Source organism: Eurosta solidaginis, chromosome 1 (assembly GCF_040869045.1).
Source record: "Eurosta solidaginis isolate ZX-2024a chromosome 1, ASM4086904v1, whole genome shotgun sequence".
NCBI classification, from domain to species: Eukaryota; Metazoa; Arthropoda; class Insecta; order Diptera; family Tephritidae; genus Eurosta; species Eurosta solidaginis.
In genome coordinates, this window is record NC_090319.1 from 213,401,086 (window position 1) to 213,420,344 (window position 19,259).

At 44.2% G+C, this 19,259-nt stretch overlaps 1 protein-coding gene across 2 annotated transcripts in view; it reads left to right on the top strand.

Annotated features, from left to right (window-relative positions):
* The window catches only part of ApepP (Aminopeptidase P), a 192,469-nt gene extending 173,848 nt beyond the window's left edge, over positions 1-18,621 (top strand). For both annotated transcript variants that reach the window (XM_067760141.1, XM_067760142.1), the window contains 4 exons: positions 17,615-17,744; positions 17,798-17,975; positions 18,042-18,217; positions 18,269-18,621. In XM_067760141.1, the coding sequence (XP_067616242.1) occupies positions 17,615-17,744; positions 17,798-17,975; positions 18,042-18,217; positions 18,269-18,385 (601 nt within the window). In that variant the 3' untranslated portion in view covers positions 18,386-18,621. The remainder of the gene's footprint in view (positions 1-17,614; positions 17,745-17,797; positions 17,976-18,041; positions 18,218-18,268) is intronic.
* Positions 18,622-19,259: the final 638 nt, after the last annotated feature.

The following is a 19,259-nucleotide window of genomic DNA, read 5'->3' on the forward strand; positions in this document are numbered from 1 at the left end:
AGAGAAAGCAATCTCTGCGAAAACTGCCTGTCACAAACCCACCTCGTAAAAGATTGCACAAGCACAGGAACGTGTCTATACTGCCAAGGTCGCCACAACTCCACCCTCCACGATACCGGAATGTCACACCAAACCAATGGCCCTCGAAGAACGGCAGCCCAAGTAGCAACTACTCAGGATGTTACCAACCCAGATCCCAACGAGGAAGTTCCCACCACCTCAAACGCTGCCCGCATTCAATCTTTGTATGCGGAAAATGATAGCAAGATCATTCTCCCCACAGCGATAGTGTCCATAGAACACCGAGGGGACTGCTTCAGGCTCAGAGCCTTAGTGGATCAAGGGTCAGAGCGTAGCTTCATCTCGTCGAAAGCTCAAATCAAGCTAGGCCTCCCATATACCCACTCCCTATTTGAAATATCGGGAATGGGAGGCGGAGTAGTACAAACCTCCAACAAGCTATGCTCACTGACCCTAGTCTCAAATGACCACAAGGTAAAAATAAAGGCCCAGGCAATCGTGCTACCTCGGCTCACTAGGCAACTCCCAACACTCACGCTAAATAACGACGAAATACGTAAATGGTCACACCTCAAGCTAGCAGACCAGAATTCTCAGAATCCCTCCCAAATCGATCTGGTGTTAGGCAGCGATCTCATCCCTCAAATCATGCTAAATGGCATAGAAAAGATCTCGCCCACACTGCTAGCACAAAACACGATATTTGGCTGGATAATAAGTGGCCAAACCCCCGAAAAGGTCGGATCACACTCCGCCCAAACGTGGGAAGTGACGAATGGCCAGCTGAATGAACAGCTGAGGCAATTCTGGGAAATCGAAGAAATACCCAGAGTGCGAGTGGAAACCCCAGAAGATAAAATGTGCGAAGACTTTTATCAAAGCACAACCACTCGCATGGATGACGGTCGATATATGGTTCGGCTCCCCTTTAAACCAACATTCCCGAACGATATCGACCTAGGTCAGTCCCGTACTGCAGCCCTACGACAGTTCCACGGCATGGAACGTTCCCTCTCAAAAAAGGGCGATCTCAAGCAGCAGTACGACCAGGTACTCGAAGAATATCTGTCCCTAGGCCACATGGAAGAATGCAGTCCCAACGAAATAGAATCCCTGGGTAAATACTGCTCATTCTATCTCCCTCACCATGCAGTCGTAAGGCCAGACAAAAAGACAACAAAAGTCAGAGTTGTGTTCAACGCCTCCAAAAAGTCGGGTTCCGGTCACTCCCTCAACGATGTTTTATGTACCGGACCAACCCTCCAACCCGATCTCCGACTTATGTTGCTGAAATGGCGAACATATAAATATGTGTTTAATGGCGACGTCGAGAAAATGTACCGCCAAATTCTCTTGCACCCCGATGACCGAGACTACCAACGGATAATATTCCGAACCCCCGAACACAGTCCAATAAAGGACTACAAGTTAAAAACGGTCACCTTCGGGGTTAACTGCGCGCCTTTCCTGGCTATTCGCACTCTACACGAGCTGGCGAAAGACATAGCCGATGCCCATCCACGCGCAGCCCCAATACTAAAATCCGAGACGTATGTTGACGATATTTTATCTGGCAGTCATGATCTTCAATCAGCCGAGCAATCCCTAACAGAGACTATAGACGCTCTCAATTCAGCCGGCTTTCCCCTAAAAAAGATCACGGCAAACCATCCCAACATCCTCCAAAAAATATCGAAAACTGATCTGCTGGAAACAAACTTTCTCGAGTTCGAAAAGACTAGCACAGCCAAGACCCTGGGCATCCAGTGGAACGCCCTAACGGATACATTCTCGTATACCGTCGTCTCAAATCCGGCATCCACTGCAGCCACGAAGCGGCAAATCCTCTCCTCCATTGCGAAACTTTTCGATCCCGCAGGGTGGCTAACGCCAATTATGATCCAAGCAAAAGTCTTGATGCAAGAGCTATGGCTAGACGGGACTGACTGGGATGAGCCTGTGAAACCCCTCCGTCTCATCAAATGGGCGCAGTTCGCCGACAATCTCCCAACGATCTCGGATATTCAAATACCACGCTGGATAAATTACCACCCCGATAAACCAGTTGAGCTCCATGGCTTCTGCGACGCTTCGGAAAAGGCTTATTGCGCGACACTTTACGTAAGAACCACCGTAGGAACTCAAGTATTCTCTCACCTTTTAGTCTCTAAAGGGAAAGTGGCCCCCCTAAAAACCGTAAGTTTGCCACGACTAGAGTTATGCGGCGCGGTCTTATTAGCCAAGTTAGTCGCAGTTGTCCAATCCCATCTCGGTCTCAATCAGCGAAAGTTAACCCTGTGGTCTGACTCCGAAATCGTTTTAGCCTGGCTTGAGAAACCACCTCATTCCTGGAAAACCTATGTCTCCAATCGAACTGCGCAGATCATCGACCTCATCGGCAATGCCACTTGGCGACATGTACGCAGCAAGGATAATCCCGCAGATATGGGCACCAGAGGATGCACCCCCCTCGAGCTAGCTAGCTCATCGCTATGGTGGAATGGCCCAGAGTGGCTTTCCCGACCCCCCGAGGACTGGCCAACACCAACGGCCAGGAATATTGTACCCCCCGAACTTCGCCGAGTCGAATCACTGCATGCAGCGGAAGAGTCGGAAGACTTCTTGGAACGGTTCTCCTCCTATCCCCGCGCCCTACGCGTAACAGCGTACATGCTGAAGTTTGTAATCCGGCTGAGAAATGCTGTAGGAGGCAATCGTACCCCTAACGATCCCGCCCTCTCTTACGCCGACGTCATGCGCGCGAAAAACCGTCTGCTAAGCTTGACTCAGTTGAGATTCTTCGCTTCCGAAAGAGCCTCCCTCGAAAATTCAAAACCAATCGGAAAGCGAAGTCCCCTACTGGCACTTGACCCCTTCCTGGATACAAACGGGATTCTCCGTGCCAACGGCAGATTAGTAAACGCCGACATGACCTACAATGAGTGTCATCCTATCATTCTCCCCGAAAAGGCGAGATTTACTTCCCTCTATATAAGGATTCTACACGAGAGCTTCCTCCATGCGGACCTCCGCCTCCTGCAACAAGCTATGAGGCAGGAATTCTATACCCCCCGACTCAAACCTCAGCTAAAAAAATGTATATTCCAATGTAAAGTCTGCACCATTCATAAGCGACAAACGCAATCCCAAATAATGGCAGCTTTACCCCCCCAACGATGCACTTTCGCGCCCCCCTTCACTACTACTGGCGTAGACTTCGCCGGCCCATTTCACATCAAAGCTTCGATGCTCCGATCTCCAACCCTCGTAAAAGGTTATGTGGCCGTTTTCGTTTGCTTCACTACCAAGGCGATCCACCTGGAATTGTGTTCGGATCTCACTAGCAAGGCTTTTCTCGCTGCCTTCGCCCGGTTTGTAGGGCGTCGAGGGTACCCGAAGCAAATGATGAGCGACAACGGCACAACATTCATTGGTGCTAAGCGAGCTACCGAAGTAGAGTTCGTCACCTTCCTCAACGAAGTCTCGACAGATATTGTCAAAAAGTATGCGCCACAAGGCATCGATTGGAAATTTATACCCCCAGGCACACCCCATATGGGCGGATTATGGGAATCTGCCGTCAAAAGCTTTAAAACCCATTTTAAAAGGGTTGCCGGAACACACAGCTTCACCTTTGAGGAATTCTCAACCCTATTAATTCGTATCGAGGCCGTTCTCAATTCTCGCCCTATCTCCCCGCTTTCCCAGGATCCAGCGGATCTCACCGCCCTCACACCCGGCCACTTTCTCCGAGGCGCACCCCTTCTCGCCATCCCTGAGCCGAACTATGAACACCTCTCTATGATCAACCGGTGGGACCGGTTGAAAGTTTTACATCACCAATTCAGCAAACGCTGGAAGAATGACTATCTCATGGAGTTACATAAGCGTTATCGATGGCAAACCGCTCAACCTCCCCCTAAAATCGGCGATCTAGTCGTCATTAAGGAAGACAACCTACCCCCTACCGAATGGCGCCTAGGACGCGTGGAAGACACCCATATCGGAAGGGACGGCCATATTCGAGTAGTCGACATACGCACCCAGAATGGCGTACTCACCAGGCCCATCACCAAATTGTGTTTTCTACCGACCTCTAAACCTGAATCAGGCCCTCAGGGCTCGGCAGCATCCCCAGAATGTTATACAGTCCAACCCCCTGTGCTATCGCAAGATTCACACCAATAATCATCACCCCTACCCACACTCTCCTCCCAACATCATGAGTGACTAACACGTATTTATCCTATCTTCCTCAGATGGATCGCCAACGCCCCCCGGTTCCCACACCGCGCCGTTCCTTGGCATCCCAAGTGACAAGGCCAACGACCTCACCACGAAATGCCGATGCCGTCGCCGACTATCGACGATGCCGTTTGTGTATGCGGCACCACGCGCTCTCGACTTGCCCACTGTTTACGGCCATGGAACCCCAACAACGCGCCATGATTGCCAGGGCGCACAAATACTGCACCAACTGCCTGGCATTGTCCCATCACACGAGCGTGTGTACGTCCCGCGAGCGCTGTCACGTATGTGGGCTCCATCACCACACACTACTCCACCGCGAAACAGGGAGTCGCCAACCCCCGCAGCCGGGGCGCCATCATCGTCAGTCGCGCCGCCGCGAACCACCAAAACGCAGCACTCATCAACAACAACCGGCAGCAGCATCTCCCACACCCCGTTCCCGGCGTAACCAGCGCCCACCGACCGTGTCAGACCGCACCATCCGGTGCACCGCTACCGGTCTACGAACTGCCACGTACAAAACCAAAGTGGGCAAAATCCTAATCAAGGAAGCAGTTCGAGCTCTGACCGAGCTGCAGCACACGTTAGGCGCTTAGTACGCCTAGGCGGGCCAGGATGTTTGCGCGGCGTAGGCTGTCACCCGTCCCATCACCCTCTTGTACATACGTATAGCTATGAATTTATATATAACCCGTACCGTGTATTGTATTCGATCTCTTGAATTGTATTTTTTTCATATTGAATTACCCCCAAAATCAATACATGGCATTTACCCTTAAATTCCCTATTGGGAATGCTCATGGCCGTGTGGCAGCCTCCACCGCGCAAAATCCACCAAGTCGACTTCGCCGCACGTACAGGATGGCGATCTGGCATGATCGCCACCTGTCAAAAAACCACCACCTTTTTGTATCATTGCTAATTTGTCATTATACATTGTTGTTATTATTATCGTTTGCAAGTCCAGCACAGCTTTCCTTTGCGAAATTTGATTTTATTATATCAATCACCAACTTTGTAAATTTCGGAGTGTTACTATAATTCTACCTTATTACTGTCATTGCTAAGTTTATAAATTTGCGACATTCTCACTCGTGTCACCTTACGAAAGGAAAGTGAAAATTGTATGTTGCGAAAGCAATAAAAGTTTGTGAGTTATTTTAAAGCACGCAATAAAGTACTCATTTATTTAAACTACAACCGCTGAAGAGTTTTGTACTACCGCATACTTTTGTGAAAGGCGCTGCTACGACGGGCAAAGATTTCTTAGAATACGCCACAATATTTGCGCGAGGATACAGCCAGCTACAACGTCGAATAAAAGAATTACAAGTAATTGTGAAACCGCCACTACACGTACCTACTGGATTGCCTTTACTGCTTGTCTTCAGAGTTCTGACCCGGACAACGCAGCAACGCTATCACTGGTCATCCCAACGGCCATCAGCACTATCCATACAACCGGTGAGTACCCTCCTATAGTTTAACTACGATTCGCCTCACAATACGGCCGAAGGAGGAGCATGTGAGCGTATGGTTCAGTCGCTCAAGAAAGTTTTGCAACAAACAATGAAAGAATTCAAGCCAAGGGAACATACTTTCAACTGTTTCTTGATTGAGGCGGGAAATGTTGTCAATTCCCGCCCTCTCACACACTTGCCTATAGATGCGAATCAGGAGCAGCCGTTAACGCCAAACGATTCTTATTGGGATCGGCTAATACCGCACATGCGCATCCGGAGTTTCAGCTGATACTTTCTCAATGCGTCAACAATGGCGAATTGCTCGTCAACTCCGCGACCATTTCTGGAAGCGCTGGATAGCCGAGTATCTTCCCACATTGAAACGTCGCGTGAAGTGGTGCCAGCGGACGAATCCCTCAAAAAAGGTGGTCTGGTATTTCTATGTGATCCGAAAATGCCACGAAGGGAATTGTGCCGTTTACTTTTCAATTGCCTAGCTAGTCCAAAGTAGCATTTATTAGCAAGATTGATTCTTCGCTGGATTTCAGTGCTGATGTTGTTGCTAGTGTTGATGCTGGTTCCCAAATAAACGAAGTCTTTTACTATTTCGAAATTATGGCTGCCAACAGTAGCGTGGTTGCCAAGGCGCATATGCGCTGAGTCTTTGCTCGATGACAGCAGGTACTTCGTTTTGTCCTCATTCACCATCAAACCCATCTTTGCCGCTTATTTTTCCAGGTTGGAGTAAGCAGAGCTAACAGCGCGGGTGTTTAGGTCGATGATATCAATATCATCAGCATATGCCAGTAATTGCACGCTTTTATAGTATATTGTTCCAGTGCGGTTAAGTTCTGTAGCTAGTATAATTTTCTCCAGCATCAAATTAAAGAAATCGCAGGATAGGGGGTCACCCTGTCTGAAACCTCGTTTAGTTTCGAACGGCTCGGAGAGGTCCTTCCCAATTCTGACTGAGCTGATGGTGTTGCTCAACGTCATTTTGCACAGCCGTATAAGTTTTGCGGGGAAACCAAATTCAGACATAGCGGCATATAGGCAGCTCCTTTTCGTGCTGTCGAAGGCGGCTTTAAAGTCGACGAAGAGGTGATGTGTGTCGATTCTTTTTTCACGGATTTTTCCAAGAATTGGCGCATTGTGAAAATCTGGTCGATGGTAGATTTACCAGGTCTGAAGCCGCACTGATAAGGTCCAATCAGGTGGGCTTCAATCTTTCGCACAATACACTTGAAAGGACCTTATATGCGATATTGAGAAGGCTGATTCCACGATAGTTGATACATATATTCCATCATCATCGATTGCGGGATCGGGTTCTTCATCTGTGCGCGGTGAATTGCTGACTCCATTTAGGAGAACAGAGAAGTGTTCCCTCCATAATCTAAGCACTCTCTGGACATCAGTTACAAGGTCGCCGTTTTCGTTCCTACAGGAGTTTGCCCCGGTCTTAAAACCTTCCGTCTGTCGCCGTATTTTTGGGTAAAATTTTCGGGCGTTATTCCTGGTGGCTAGCAGCTCAAGCTCCTCGCACTCACGCCTTTCTGCTTCTGCTTTTTTCTTCCTGAAAAGGCGTCTCGCTTCCTTTTTCAACTCACGATAGCGTTCACACACTCCTCTTGTCGCGCTCGCTTTTAACGTAGCCTTGTAGGCAGCGTCTTTTCTTTCAGTTGCAACGCGGCATTCTTCATCGTACCATTTGTTTTTTCGTGGTCGCCGGTAACCAATTTTTTCCTCGGCGGCAGTACGAAGTGCTTTGGAAATATGCTACCACTGCTCCTGTATTCCTTCAGGATGAGTTGTGCTCTCAGATAGCAGGTGTGAGAGTCGAGTTGCGAAATCATTGGCAGTCTGTTGTGATTGAAGCTTTTCGACGTCTAGCTTCCCTTGTGTTTTTTTCCTTGGTTTTAGCCGCGTTGAGGCGGGTGCGTATTTCGGCTGCAACGAGATAATGGTCCGAGTCGATGTTAGGTCCTCGGATCGTGCGCACATCTAAAACACTGGAGGCATGCCGTCCGTCTATCACAACGTGATCAATCTGATTGCGAGTATTTCGATCAGGAGACAGCCATGTAGCTTGATGTATCTTTTTATGCATGAACCTCGTGCTGGATATGACCATGTTTCGAGCACCGGCAAAGTCAATCAGCCTTAGTCCGTTAGCAGAAGTTTCATTGTGTAGGCTGAACTTTCCGACTGTATGGCCAAAAACACCTTCTTTGCTCACCCTGGCGTTAAAGTCACCAAGCACGACTTTTATATCGTGACGGGAGCAGCGCTCGTATGTGCGTTCTAATTGTTCATAAAGTGTCTTTCACCTCATCGTCTTTCTCCTCTGTCGGCGCATGGACGCAGATGAATGATATATTAAAACATTTTGCTTTTATTCGGATAGCGGCGAGACGTTCGTCCACAGGTGTGAACGCCAGAACTTGGCGACAAAGTCTCTCTCCCACCACGAATCCGACGCCGAAACTGCGCTTATTCGTATGGCCACTCCAATATATGTCACCCTCTATTCGCATAAATAAATATTAGAAGGAAAACTCGAACCATAAAATAAAAAAAAGTGAAAATTTCGCTCACACGTTTTAATACATCAAGCGCATCGACAGTGGAGCAGAAATCTACAGGTACACAATGCATACGAGGCGTCTTCATAGACGCGTATTAGATACAGCATAAGAAATCTTGAGGCGTAGAAAATCGTAGCTGCATTCCATATTTTGTACGCGCCTACGAAGCTATGTCTCGTGTCTATCTTGCCTAAGTTTAGCTTCTTACGAGATCCAACATTTTTAATTAATAGTGATGAATAACACTTGAAGCAGCTAAGCTTAAAGTGACTTTTGAGTCGTTTTGGCACTTGCGTTGCGTCTACATCTGACTTTGAACACGCGCTTTAATTTCTTCAAACTATAAGCAACGCACCGCCAACGTCAAAGCAAAACACAAATAATTAAAAACTTAGGGTTCTTTTCCTGGGTTTCCTGGATTTCCTGGATTTCTTGAAAAATATAAGAATTTCTATCGCCGTTCAACTAAATAAAAAACGTAATTTTGTATTCATGCCGATTTCGTGATCGATCAGGAGAGACAGTGGAACATATCCTCCTGGAACGCGACGCAATCTGATGAGGGCACAATAGATGAACGGTCGCAGTGCAATCCCCAATAAATTTTCTCTCTATCTTCATGTTATAAAAACAGTTGTATTTCATTTTCCTCATGTGACAGGGGAACTTTTAATGTCCGTTATTTTAAAGTAACCCTTATTTGACGAATCACTGAACGATTTCTTTCAAATAAAGTGTTTGTTAGCGTTCACCTAAGATGGTAAAAAGGGCCCCTGGAATTGTTTCTTATACATATAGCCAAAGAAAGTTATGCATAAGCAAAATTTAGTCAGTACAAAACGAATAGTTAGCGAAAATTTAAAATATAATGCATATGTATAAAATGCATGCAATTTATGAAATCATTTCTATTATATAAAATTAGTTTGACATATCAGACTTGTCAATATTATTTTAGTCCTGCTATTGTTAACACATAATATTTAAGAAGAACATTTAAAAAGTAAGATACATGATTAATGCTTACACTAATACGTGTTTCATTTATTTTCATTGAGGAATAAGTTCGTAAAAATAAAAAGCACGTTTTTATAAAGTGCATGTGAAGCTCCATAGATAAAATGAGTAATAGAAGGAACATTGGTTTATATATTACATTTGTAAAATGAAAATCTCCTGCTAAAAAAGTAATAGAATGAACATTGGTTTGTATATTACATTTTTAAAATGAAAATCTCCTGCTAAAAAAGGAGCAAAATCTGACTAGATTTTTTCATTTTCGTACTTAACTACACTCCCTTTTGTAATTCAGTATTTCGGCCAAATTTTGAGAAAACTCTGAACATGAATTCCTTCATTATACGACATTCGACTGCCTAGTCCACTACCTTCCACTCTATTCGCAACATAAGCTCTATTTAAGCTGCCAAACTATATAGTAAACAATGCACAACCGCGTGCTGACTGGCTGCTGTCTTCTTGTGTATCCCTTTTCATAGCTAATGCTCTTGGTGTTGCTAGCTTAGTTCGTTGCGTTGCTATGGAGTGTTGCGGCAACTTGTTGTGCTAGTGATGTTTCAGACCCTTGTTTGTGTTTCGTGTTGTGTTGGGTATGTGGCTGATCGTGTTGTTATGTAGAGTTTTATTTGTGTTGCGTTGTCATGTTACTGATTCTGTGTGGGGGCGATGGTTTTGTGTGGGCCAAATTAAGGGCTTATATTTGGTCCTCACACCCCCCACTTCGGCGATTTAAACCTCCGTGTCTACTTCTTGTATCGTTAACTTCCTTCTGGTCATCGTGAATTTGTATTTATCGGTTTGGAATTTTACCCGAGGGTTACATTTCCCTTCGGCCATGGCGATAAAGACTTGCCGTACTTTGGTGAACTTGTCGTTGAAATTTTCCATGTTGCTCATGATGACTCCGCTTTAGACTTGGTTTGTATTTTGTTTAGATATCCTTAGCAAATGACGTGTTACTCGGTGGTCTGCGGTGGAATAACTGGTGTCATTCCGGTGTTCTCTGATCTCTGCATGTTTTTTTTTGTCGGGTTTATTAAATTTTCATTATTTTTATTATTTCCTGATTTCTTGGTTTCGCCAGTTTCAGCTGAGTGGTATGCTTTCATCTCTGCGATGCTTGCCGTCTTCTCCTTTCCGCTATCGATTTTCCTTAATTTAACAATTACTGGGGAAACGTACCGCAGGATTTGGTAAGGGCCATCATACTTTGGGGCTAATTTCGCTGCAAATCCCTCAGTTGCCTTGGAAAAGTGATGATTCTTGGCAAGGACTAACTCGCCGACTACGGGGGTCCATTTTCTCCGCCGTAGGTTGTAATGACGTGCTCCATATTCTGCCTCACTATTCTGAAAGCTTCCTGCATTCTGTTGAACTTCTCCTCGGCCGTGGTGAGAGCTGCACCTATCCTAACGTGGACCTCATCGAATAGGGCTCCTGGCAGTCGTGGCTCCCGTCCTTGCACGAGGAAAGCTGGGCTGTAGCCTGTAGAGGCGTTGACACTAGTATTTATCGCTAGTTCAATTTCTGGAAGAAGGTCGTCCCACCGCTTGTGTTTTGAGTTGGTAAGCTGCGCTATGATTCGCCCAATGGTCCTGTTTGCTCGTTCCGTTGGGTTTTCTTGGGGGGTTTAGGGTGCGGTGTATTGTTGTCGTACCCCGACTTCCTTGAGGTAGCGCTGCCAGAGCGTACTACAAAACTGTGCTCCGTTATCGGATATGAGTACTTTGGGGACGCCAAACTTTGCGAGGATCCGTCCCTGAAAGCTCGGCGAAGGCCGTCTGCGGTAGCACGCCTCATGGAGATCAATTCCACCCACTTGCTGAATCGGTCGAAAAATACCAGTAACATCGTGTTTCCGTGTGTAGACCGCGGTAGGGGTCCAACGAAGTCGAAGCATACCGTGGCAAATGGTTCGTGGGCTACCTGTGAGAGCATCTTTCTGGCTGGCTTTTGTTGTGTTTCCTTGTATTTCTGGCAAGATTCGCATTGACGTACATACCGGCTGATGTCACAGAACATACCGGGCCAATAATATCGGTTGGTGATTCGTGTTACTGTCCGGCGGATACTCATGTGTCACGCGCTTGGTATGTCATGATTTTCCTGTAATACTCGCTGTCTGAGTGGTGTGGGCACACACAGTTTCCACGGTACCGCTTCGTGACCGGCAGGGAATATGGCGCTATAACTGTCCATCCTGTATCGTATAGTCGGCATATTTCTCCGGGTTTGTGCGTACTTCGCCAACACGTTTGTGCCAGCACTTGCATTGTGGTTCCGTCGTCGTTGTAAGTCGTAATGTCTCCAGCGGCTGTCTAGATAGGGCGTCCGCCACCATATTAAGCGATACTCAATGTCGAAGGTGTGCTGCTGTAGTTCCAAGGCCCATCGCGCTATGCGGCTAGAAGGGCTCTCAATGGAATTTAGCCACTTAAACGACTTGTGGTCGGTTATTACTTTAAACTTGTAGCCTTCCAAGTATGGCCTCATCTTACGGATTCCCCAAACGATAGCCAGACACTCCTTTTCGGTGGGCGAATAGTTGGCCTCTGCCTTGTTGAGCTTCCGACTGGCGTAAGCGATCACCCGCTCGCCCTCTTCTATACCATTGTGTTTATTGCTGGGTATGTCGTCGGTAATTCGATTAATTGTGTCATACCTGTCGTCACTCGTACTCGCTGGTGTTGCACTCTGAATGGTCCCTGACGTTGTCGAATGATGTCGTACCTGGCGTTACTCCTTCTCGGTGGTGTTATACTCTGAATGGTCTCTGACGTGGCTCCCGGCGGTGTGTAATGAGCAAGGGGTCTGGTTAGCACGGTTTGCTCTGATAGTCTATCGGCGATGTTCATGGTTCCGCCTCCGTTCGATGGAATCGGTCTCTTGGTCTCATTTACCTCACTCATGTCTGTAGTTTCCTTATAAGCGGCTTGTAGGTATACAAATTTTGCGTGTATTTCCGAGTCAATATTTGCTTTCGAAGCCAGTGCTGCTATGCGCTTTCGGATTTCTCGGGTGGTGCCTGTCTGCTCAATACCCAATTCCTGTGTGATGGATATCAGCTGCTCTTTGAAATGATGTCTAACCACGTGGTATCAATCTGGTCTACAAAAGCAGGACGATGGGAATTTTTATCCAATAGCGTACTTTTCCAAAACAACGACACCAGCTGAGTCTAGATATCATAGATTTGAGTTAGAAACCCTATCGATCATATATTTTCTCCACAGATTTAGAATATATTTAGAAAGTGTGCCATTTAAAATCATAACAGATTGCAACTCACTCACTATGACCCTAAATAAGAAACAGATCAATCCAAGAATAGCTAGGTGGGCATTGGAGCTGGAAACCCTATCGATCATATATGCTCTCCTATTTAGAATATATTTAGAAGGTGTGCCATTTAAAATCATAACAGATTGCAACTCACTTACCATGACCCTAAATAAGAAACAGATCAATCCAAGAATAGCTAGGTGGGCATTGGAGGTGGAAATTTTTGATTATTCTATTCAGCATCGGGTTGGAGCTAATCTGGGCCATGTAGACGCGTTAAGCCGGAGTCCGTTGTTGGAAAGAGAATACGATTCCATAAATTTCACTTCAAAATCCGATGAAAGCAGTATTAGCAGTCGTCAGTATTCTCAACTTGTAGATTCGCAACCCTGGTTTGACGAAGTTCAAAGTGAGTTAGTGGCCGCTGTCGACTTGGATGATCTGGATGTTCGGATCCAAATTGCTCAGAACCGAGACGAGAAGCTTAGGGAGCTCATGACCAAATTGGAGAAAGAGGAAGCCATAGGGTATGAACTAGTGGACGGTTAGTGTGTAGGAGAATTGGCGAGAAGATTATGCTTTGTTTACCTTCAGAGATGGAGGAAAATGTAATCCGCACAACTCACGAGAAATTTGGCCATTTAGGAACAGAGAAATGTTATAACCAAATACGCAAGACTTATTGGTTTGAAAGTATGAGGGATAAAGTTGACCGGTTCATTAAGCATTGTCTTAAGTGTATTGTGTACTCTGCCCCAGCTCGTTCCAATGAGCTTAACATGTTTATTATTCCTAAAAAAACCAATACCATTTGACACCATTCACTTAGATCACTTTGGTCCTTGCCAGCGATTAAATCAAAACACAAGCATATTTTAGTCGTGATTGACGCATTCATAAAATTTCTAAAATTATATCCGGTTAATTCCACGAGTACAAAAGAAGTATGCTGCTCACTAGATAAATATTTTTCTTACTATAGCCGCCCCAGACGTATCATAACTGACCGCGGAACTTGCTTTACGACCCTAGAGTTTAGTGACTACTTATCGAAAAGAAATATAAGCCGTGTGAAGGTCGCAGTAGCATCACCGCAGGCAAATGGACATGTCGAGAGAGTAAATCGTGTCCTCAAGAGTATGTTGAGTAAACGTACTGAGTCCGTGGAACACTCCGACTGGGCCGCCAAGTTGCCTCAAAAAGAATATGCTCTAAACAACAGTATTCATAGTACTACGAAAAACTCGCCTAGCGTTTTACTCTTTGGGGTAAATCAAAGAGGTAGTATCGTGGATGAATTTACCGAATCTATGGAAGGCAAACTAGTGGATGAAACCACTAGAGACCATGACGAAAATAGGCAAAAGGCACTTAGGAATATAGAAAGTTCTCAAGAGTATAATTACCAATTTTTTTTAAACACAGTGTTCCGTCAAAAACCTATTCAGTAGGAGATTTTGTAGTCATTGGGACGTGGATACCACGGTAGGAACTAATAAGAATCTCGTTCAAAAGTATAGGGGCCCATATGTTATACACAAAGTACTACCGAATGATCGTTATGTCATAAGGGATATATATAACTGCCAACTGACACATCTGTCATATGACGGCATTATTGAAGCTATGAAAATTCATAAATGGTGCCTGCCTAATAACGATGAACAAGACCCACTTCAGTCACCACCTGCAACAGGTCACACAACCTCAGCTGATTGAGGTCAATCATTAAGTCAGATTGGCCGAGTTGTAATGTTCTTATATTTAATCTGCCATGTCACCCATTTTATTATACCATGCCTTCCTGACAGATGGTAAATGTCACCTGCTGGCGGAAATGCAGCCAACTTCGCTTTTGCTCTGGGGCCTTCTTCTTCCGGTGACAGCGAAACGCAGAGGTTGTTCAAATAAAAATAAAGCAAAAGAAATAAATCAAATCGTTTTAAATTAAAATAAACAGATTGCAAGTTGCGAATCCTGTATACAACCTTCAATGTTTCAATCTCGGCATCAATTTTGTCCTCGAGTAGCAAAATTTTTGTATCCTGCGCCTCCAACTTCGTGGAAATACGCCCTTCTTGCTCTTCCAGTTGTGCAGAGATTTGCGTTGATATCTGTCATGGCGGTTTCAAAGAGTATTTATGGAAGCGTAGGATAGAGGAAGATCCTCATTGCCCAATGTGTACCACGGAGTTAGAAAATGCAGAACACGTCATGTTCCACTGCCCCGTTTCCACGAAGAAAGATTCACCTTGCATGGAGTCTTTGGGGAGGAAGTTACCACGAGAAATTTAGTATCACATATGTGCAACAGGAAAGAGTGCTGGACTGCAGTGAGCAAAATGGCATTTATAGTAATGACACGCCTGATGGATGCTGAGAGGGAGCGCAGAGAAATGCGCATGCGAAGCAGTGGCGATTAAATGGACACTGAGAGCAAATAGCGGGAACCTGGACGCAGGGACAACAGTAGGCTCTTAAAAAACGAGAAATATGGAACACCACCCTGAAGTAATGCGAAAGTGGTGCCGGGGTGGGCGACGGTTCCAAAACGGGGCTGTTTTTTAGTCTACGGACACACGGTTGCTGCGACGGCAGCAATTATGGTGCATTAGGCATTTTTCAGCCTCCCCGCAGAAAAAAAAAAAATCTGTCCAGACATTGCAGATATTCGTGCCTCTTGTGCTTTAATCTTGGATGTTATACGAGTCTCCTGCGATTCCAGTTGAGATGACATTTGCGACGACATTTCTGAAATGCGTAACTCCTGTGCTTCCATCTTGCATGTTATGCGTCTCTCCTGGGATTCCAGCTGCGATGACATTTTTGTGGATATTTGAGATGACATTTCGGACATTTGTGCCGATATTGCAGCCAATATCGTGTTCAAGCCTGTATTCGCCATTGTCTGTGGTGTTTCGTTTTTCTCCTCCAATTTTGTTGTCTCATCGCCCTCAAGATGAAACACGTTAATTCCTTCTGATTCCATTGCCTCTCGTAGTGGTGTTTGTAGTTCGGATTTATTGCCGGTTTTATTCAACCCACGGTTCTGCAACTCCTTTTTGAGCTGCTGGATCTTCAAAGCACTTAACTTGGCCATGTCCTAATTGTACTCTGGAATTTATTCAACAATTCCTCTTCTGACACCAATTGTAACGATGTTAGGGAATTTCTGATATTTATGCAAATTCTGCTAACGTTCGAATAGCTAAACTGTTGAATAAATCACTGCAATATTCAGTATTGTAAACTGAGCTTAATTTAGATTACTTTGGGAGTAGTACTTCACACCCAATAGCGTGTTTAAATCAAAACTGATTACTGATTACTCAGCTTGCGCTGCTTTTATACTCTCTGTTGCTTCGTTCGCATATTTCTCGTAAGACGTTTCACCTTCTAAAACTTTTGTATCTCCTGCTTAGTTATCATCTGTGTAAATGTATATTTGTAATTTTATGGTTATCTTATAGCAATATGCAGGTGTATGTGTGAGTAAGTACTTCGGCTGATGATTACCAGTGTTTGTGAGTATCTCTTCGTTGCCTTGTATGTATGTGTGTAAATGATGATTGATTTGTTCATGTACACAAGAGTAGCAGCTTGCTTAATTGTTTTTGTGCCTTTATTTACTAACAACATAGTGATAAAATTCGCCACAGTATGATAGGGTCAAAGGAGGCACCATTACCTACATGATTAACTGTGTAACATAGCCCTTGGCCCTGGTACAGGGACAAAAAAAAGGTGAAAATGCAAATATCTACTTAAAAACAATAAGGCACAGAGGAATATCTGACCACGAAACTTTGAAAACAAGGAGACGCAATATTTTTAAAACGATGCATCATTCTTACGCAAACTTTTAAATATAATTATACTTCACTTCAAACCCTTCTGAGGTCTTATACGGACGACTCTTTGTTATTGTCTGCTGTAATATTATTTATTACAATATGGTTCAGAGGAGGCAACTATGGATGCTGTCAAAATTTCAAGAGCTGATGAGAAGATCCCAGGAATATACGTGAAAAAAGTTTTCCGGAACATTCATCGCGTTTCCGTTAATTGAGCTTCAAAAAACGAAATTACTTTTGATATTTTTTTGGGGAATTGAAGTGCATTCAATTCCTTTGCTGTGCAGAACAGGAATTTATTACTTTTTCTAATTACTGAGGAATGTAATAGGTAATGTAATGGAATTGAATTTACCCAGCTCTGATCAACAATCAGCTTTTCATACGCATGCAATGAAACCTTCAAAGATATAAGGTAGAAAATTATATTATTATATAGTTTTCAACTCAACCCAAATATAACTTTGAGATAAAAAAGTGGGAACGGAGCAAAATACTCCGCTATTTATGATTTATTTGCTCTTTCATTTTTTAATGCGTGTTTTGTTTATTGGTATTTGTGTAACGTTCTGGGCCCGTATCGCGTTATACGACCGCGATCGAAAGAAATTTTTAAAATCGAAGTAGCTCTGAAATGGGTAATCGTATTAGGGAAATATGTGAAATAATAGCTACTTGTACTCATAAAGCGGGAGACATTGGTGCTTTATCGGTAACCTTTTAACAGCTGATTCGACCAACCTTATGAGAATCAATGCAATCGGTTATTGGTGCCGCTAAAGTCGTAACCGTATCGTAGCCAACCAATTGGGTTTTGGTTTACCGTCGTAACGATAAACAGCTGATTACGTAAGGGATACGGATACAGCGATACGACATACGGCACCAATGACTCCAGCTTAAGATACATAACTTATTATAATTTAGGAATCTTTTGACAGTTTCTGATTTATCGTTTAAGTGAAAGTGCTTTTCGATACGTGATCGTATAACACGATACGGGCCCTGGCTTTAAAATTTTCAGTAAATTTTCTTGTTACAGTTGATTCTGTCAGCTAATCAAAATATCAACTTTCATATAGGTAGTTTTATCATAACGTTTATGAGTAATAACAAGTGAATTTCAACTTTTTAGGGATGGAACCACAGACGTGACTCGCACATTTCATTTTGGAGTACCCACAGAATTTCAAAAGGATGCCTATACTCGTGTACTAAAAGGCCAGTTAGCATTTGGATCAACAATTTTTCCAGCAATGGTTAAAGTAAGCGAAATTCAATTCAAAATTTACTTTAATTAACATATAATGTTGATCAGGGTCAATTTCTCGACACAATTGCCAGAAAATTTCTCTGGGATGTTGGACTTGATTATGGACATGGGACAGGTCATGGAATCGGATCATTCCTTAATGTACATGAAGGCCCTATGGGAGTCGGAATTCGGTCCATGCCAGATGATCCTGGATTGCAAGAAAATATGTTTATATCCAACGGTATTGCGTATAATATTATTAAATGAAGCTACAAATATATATAATGCTTTTATTTCTTCTATCCAGAACCAGGTTATTATCAGGACGGAGAATTTGGAATCCGAATTGAAGACATTGTCCAAATCGTTCCAGCATTGACAAAACATAATTTTGCGGGAAGAGGTGCTTTAACATTCAAGACTATTACAATGTGTCCAAAGCAAACAAAAATGGTTAATAAGAATTTGCTGTCGGATGTAGAGGTATATAGCGTAAACTTTCGTAAGACGTAGTAAGTGACGTATTTTTTACAGTTGAACATTTTAAATGATTATCACAAGCGAGTCTGGGAAATTTTGTCTCCAGTTTTGCGGGAGGAAGGCGATTATTTTACCCTGGCCTGGTTGGAAAAAGAAACCCGAAGCATTTGATGTTCAAATACCTATGCTACACTAGCAGTCGGTCTATTTATACTTGGTTTACCTATATCAGTAAAACCAACGGATCCAGTGCACATGCATACCTTTACTTAAAGTGTAACCTAAAATTGCTTCACTGCTAAATATTCAGGGAAAACAAATGTAATAAATTATAAATTAATATCAGCATTTGTTCCGTATAAATAATAGAAGCTAAAATCCTTTGCCATTTCTTACGGCTTTTTCAATTCCTGCTTGTTTCTCTTCCTCTTCATTTTAATTTTCTTTTCGTTTCAGTTTTCTTTTCCTTTTCTTTACTTACGATTTCTTTCTTTTCCTTTCCTTTTTCCGACCATCTCGGGAACGCTTTGTTATGACCACATGTGACCTTTTAGGCCATGTTGTTGTTGTTGTAACAGTGCTTCGCCCCATGAAATAGATGCGATCGATCACAAATTGTCATCAATATCCTCTAGCGGGAGTTCAAGGAAACTTGCTGTTTCAACAGGGGTGGACCATAATGAGAGGGGTGTTAAGAGGCGTTGGTTCCACATTACAATTAAATAGATGGTTGGTGTCATGTGGGGACACAATGCAAGCGGGGCATACATTTTGTATATCGGGGGTGATTCTGGATAGGTAAGAGTTTAACCTGTTACAGTATCCAGAGCTAGAGTGACTCGTGTTTCCCTGGGAGGTGTGCGTTCCTCTTCCGCAAGTTTTGGGTACTGTTCTTTAAGTACTGGATTCACCGGGCAATTCCTGGCATAAACGTCCGACGCCTGTCTGTGGAGTTCACTGAGGACCTGCTTGTGTTTTTTGGCTTCTTACGGCTGAGTTCGCAGGTGCCGTTGCTCCTTAAGCCCCTAGGCGGTGCAGATACCTG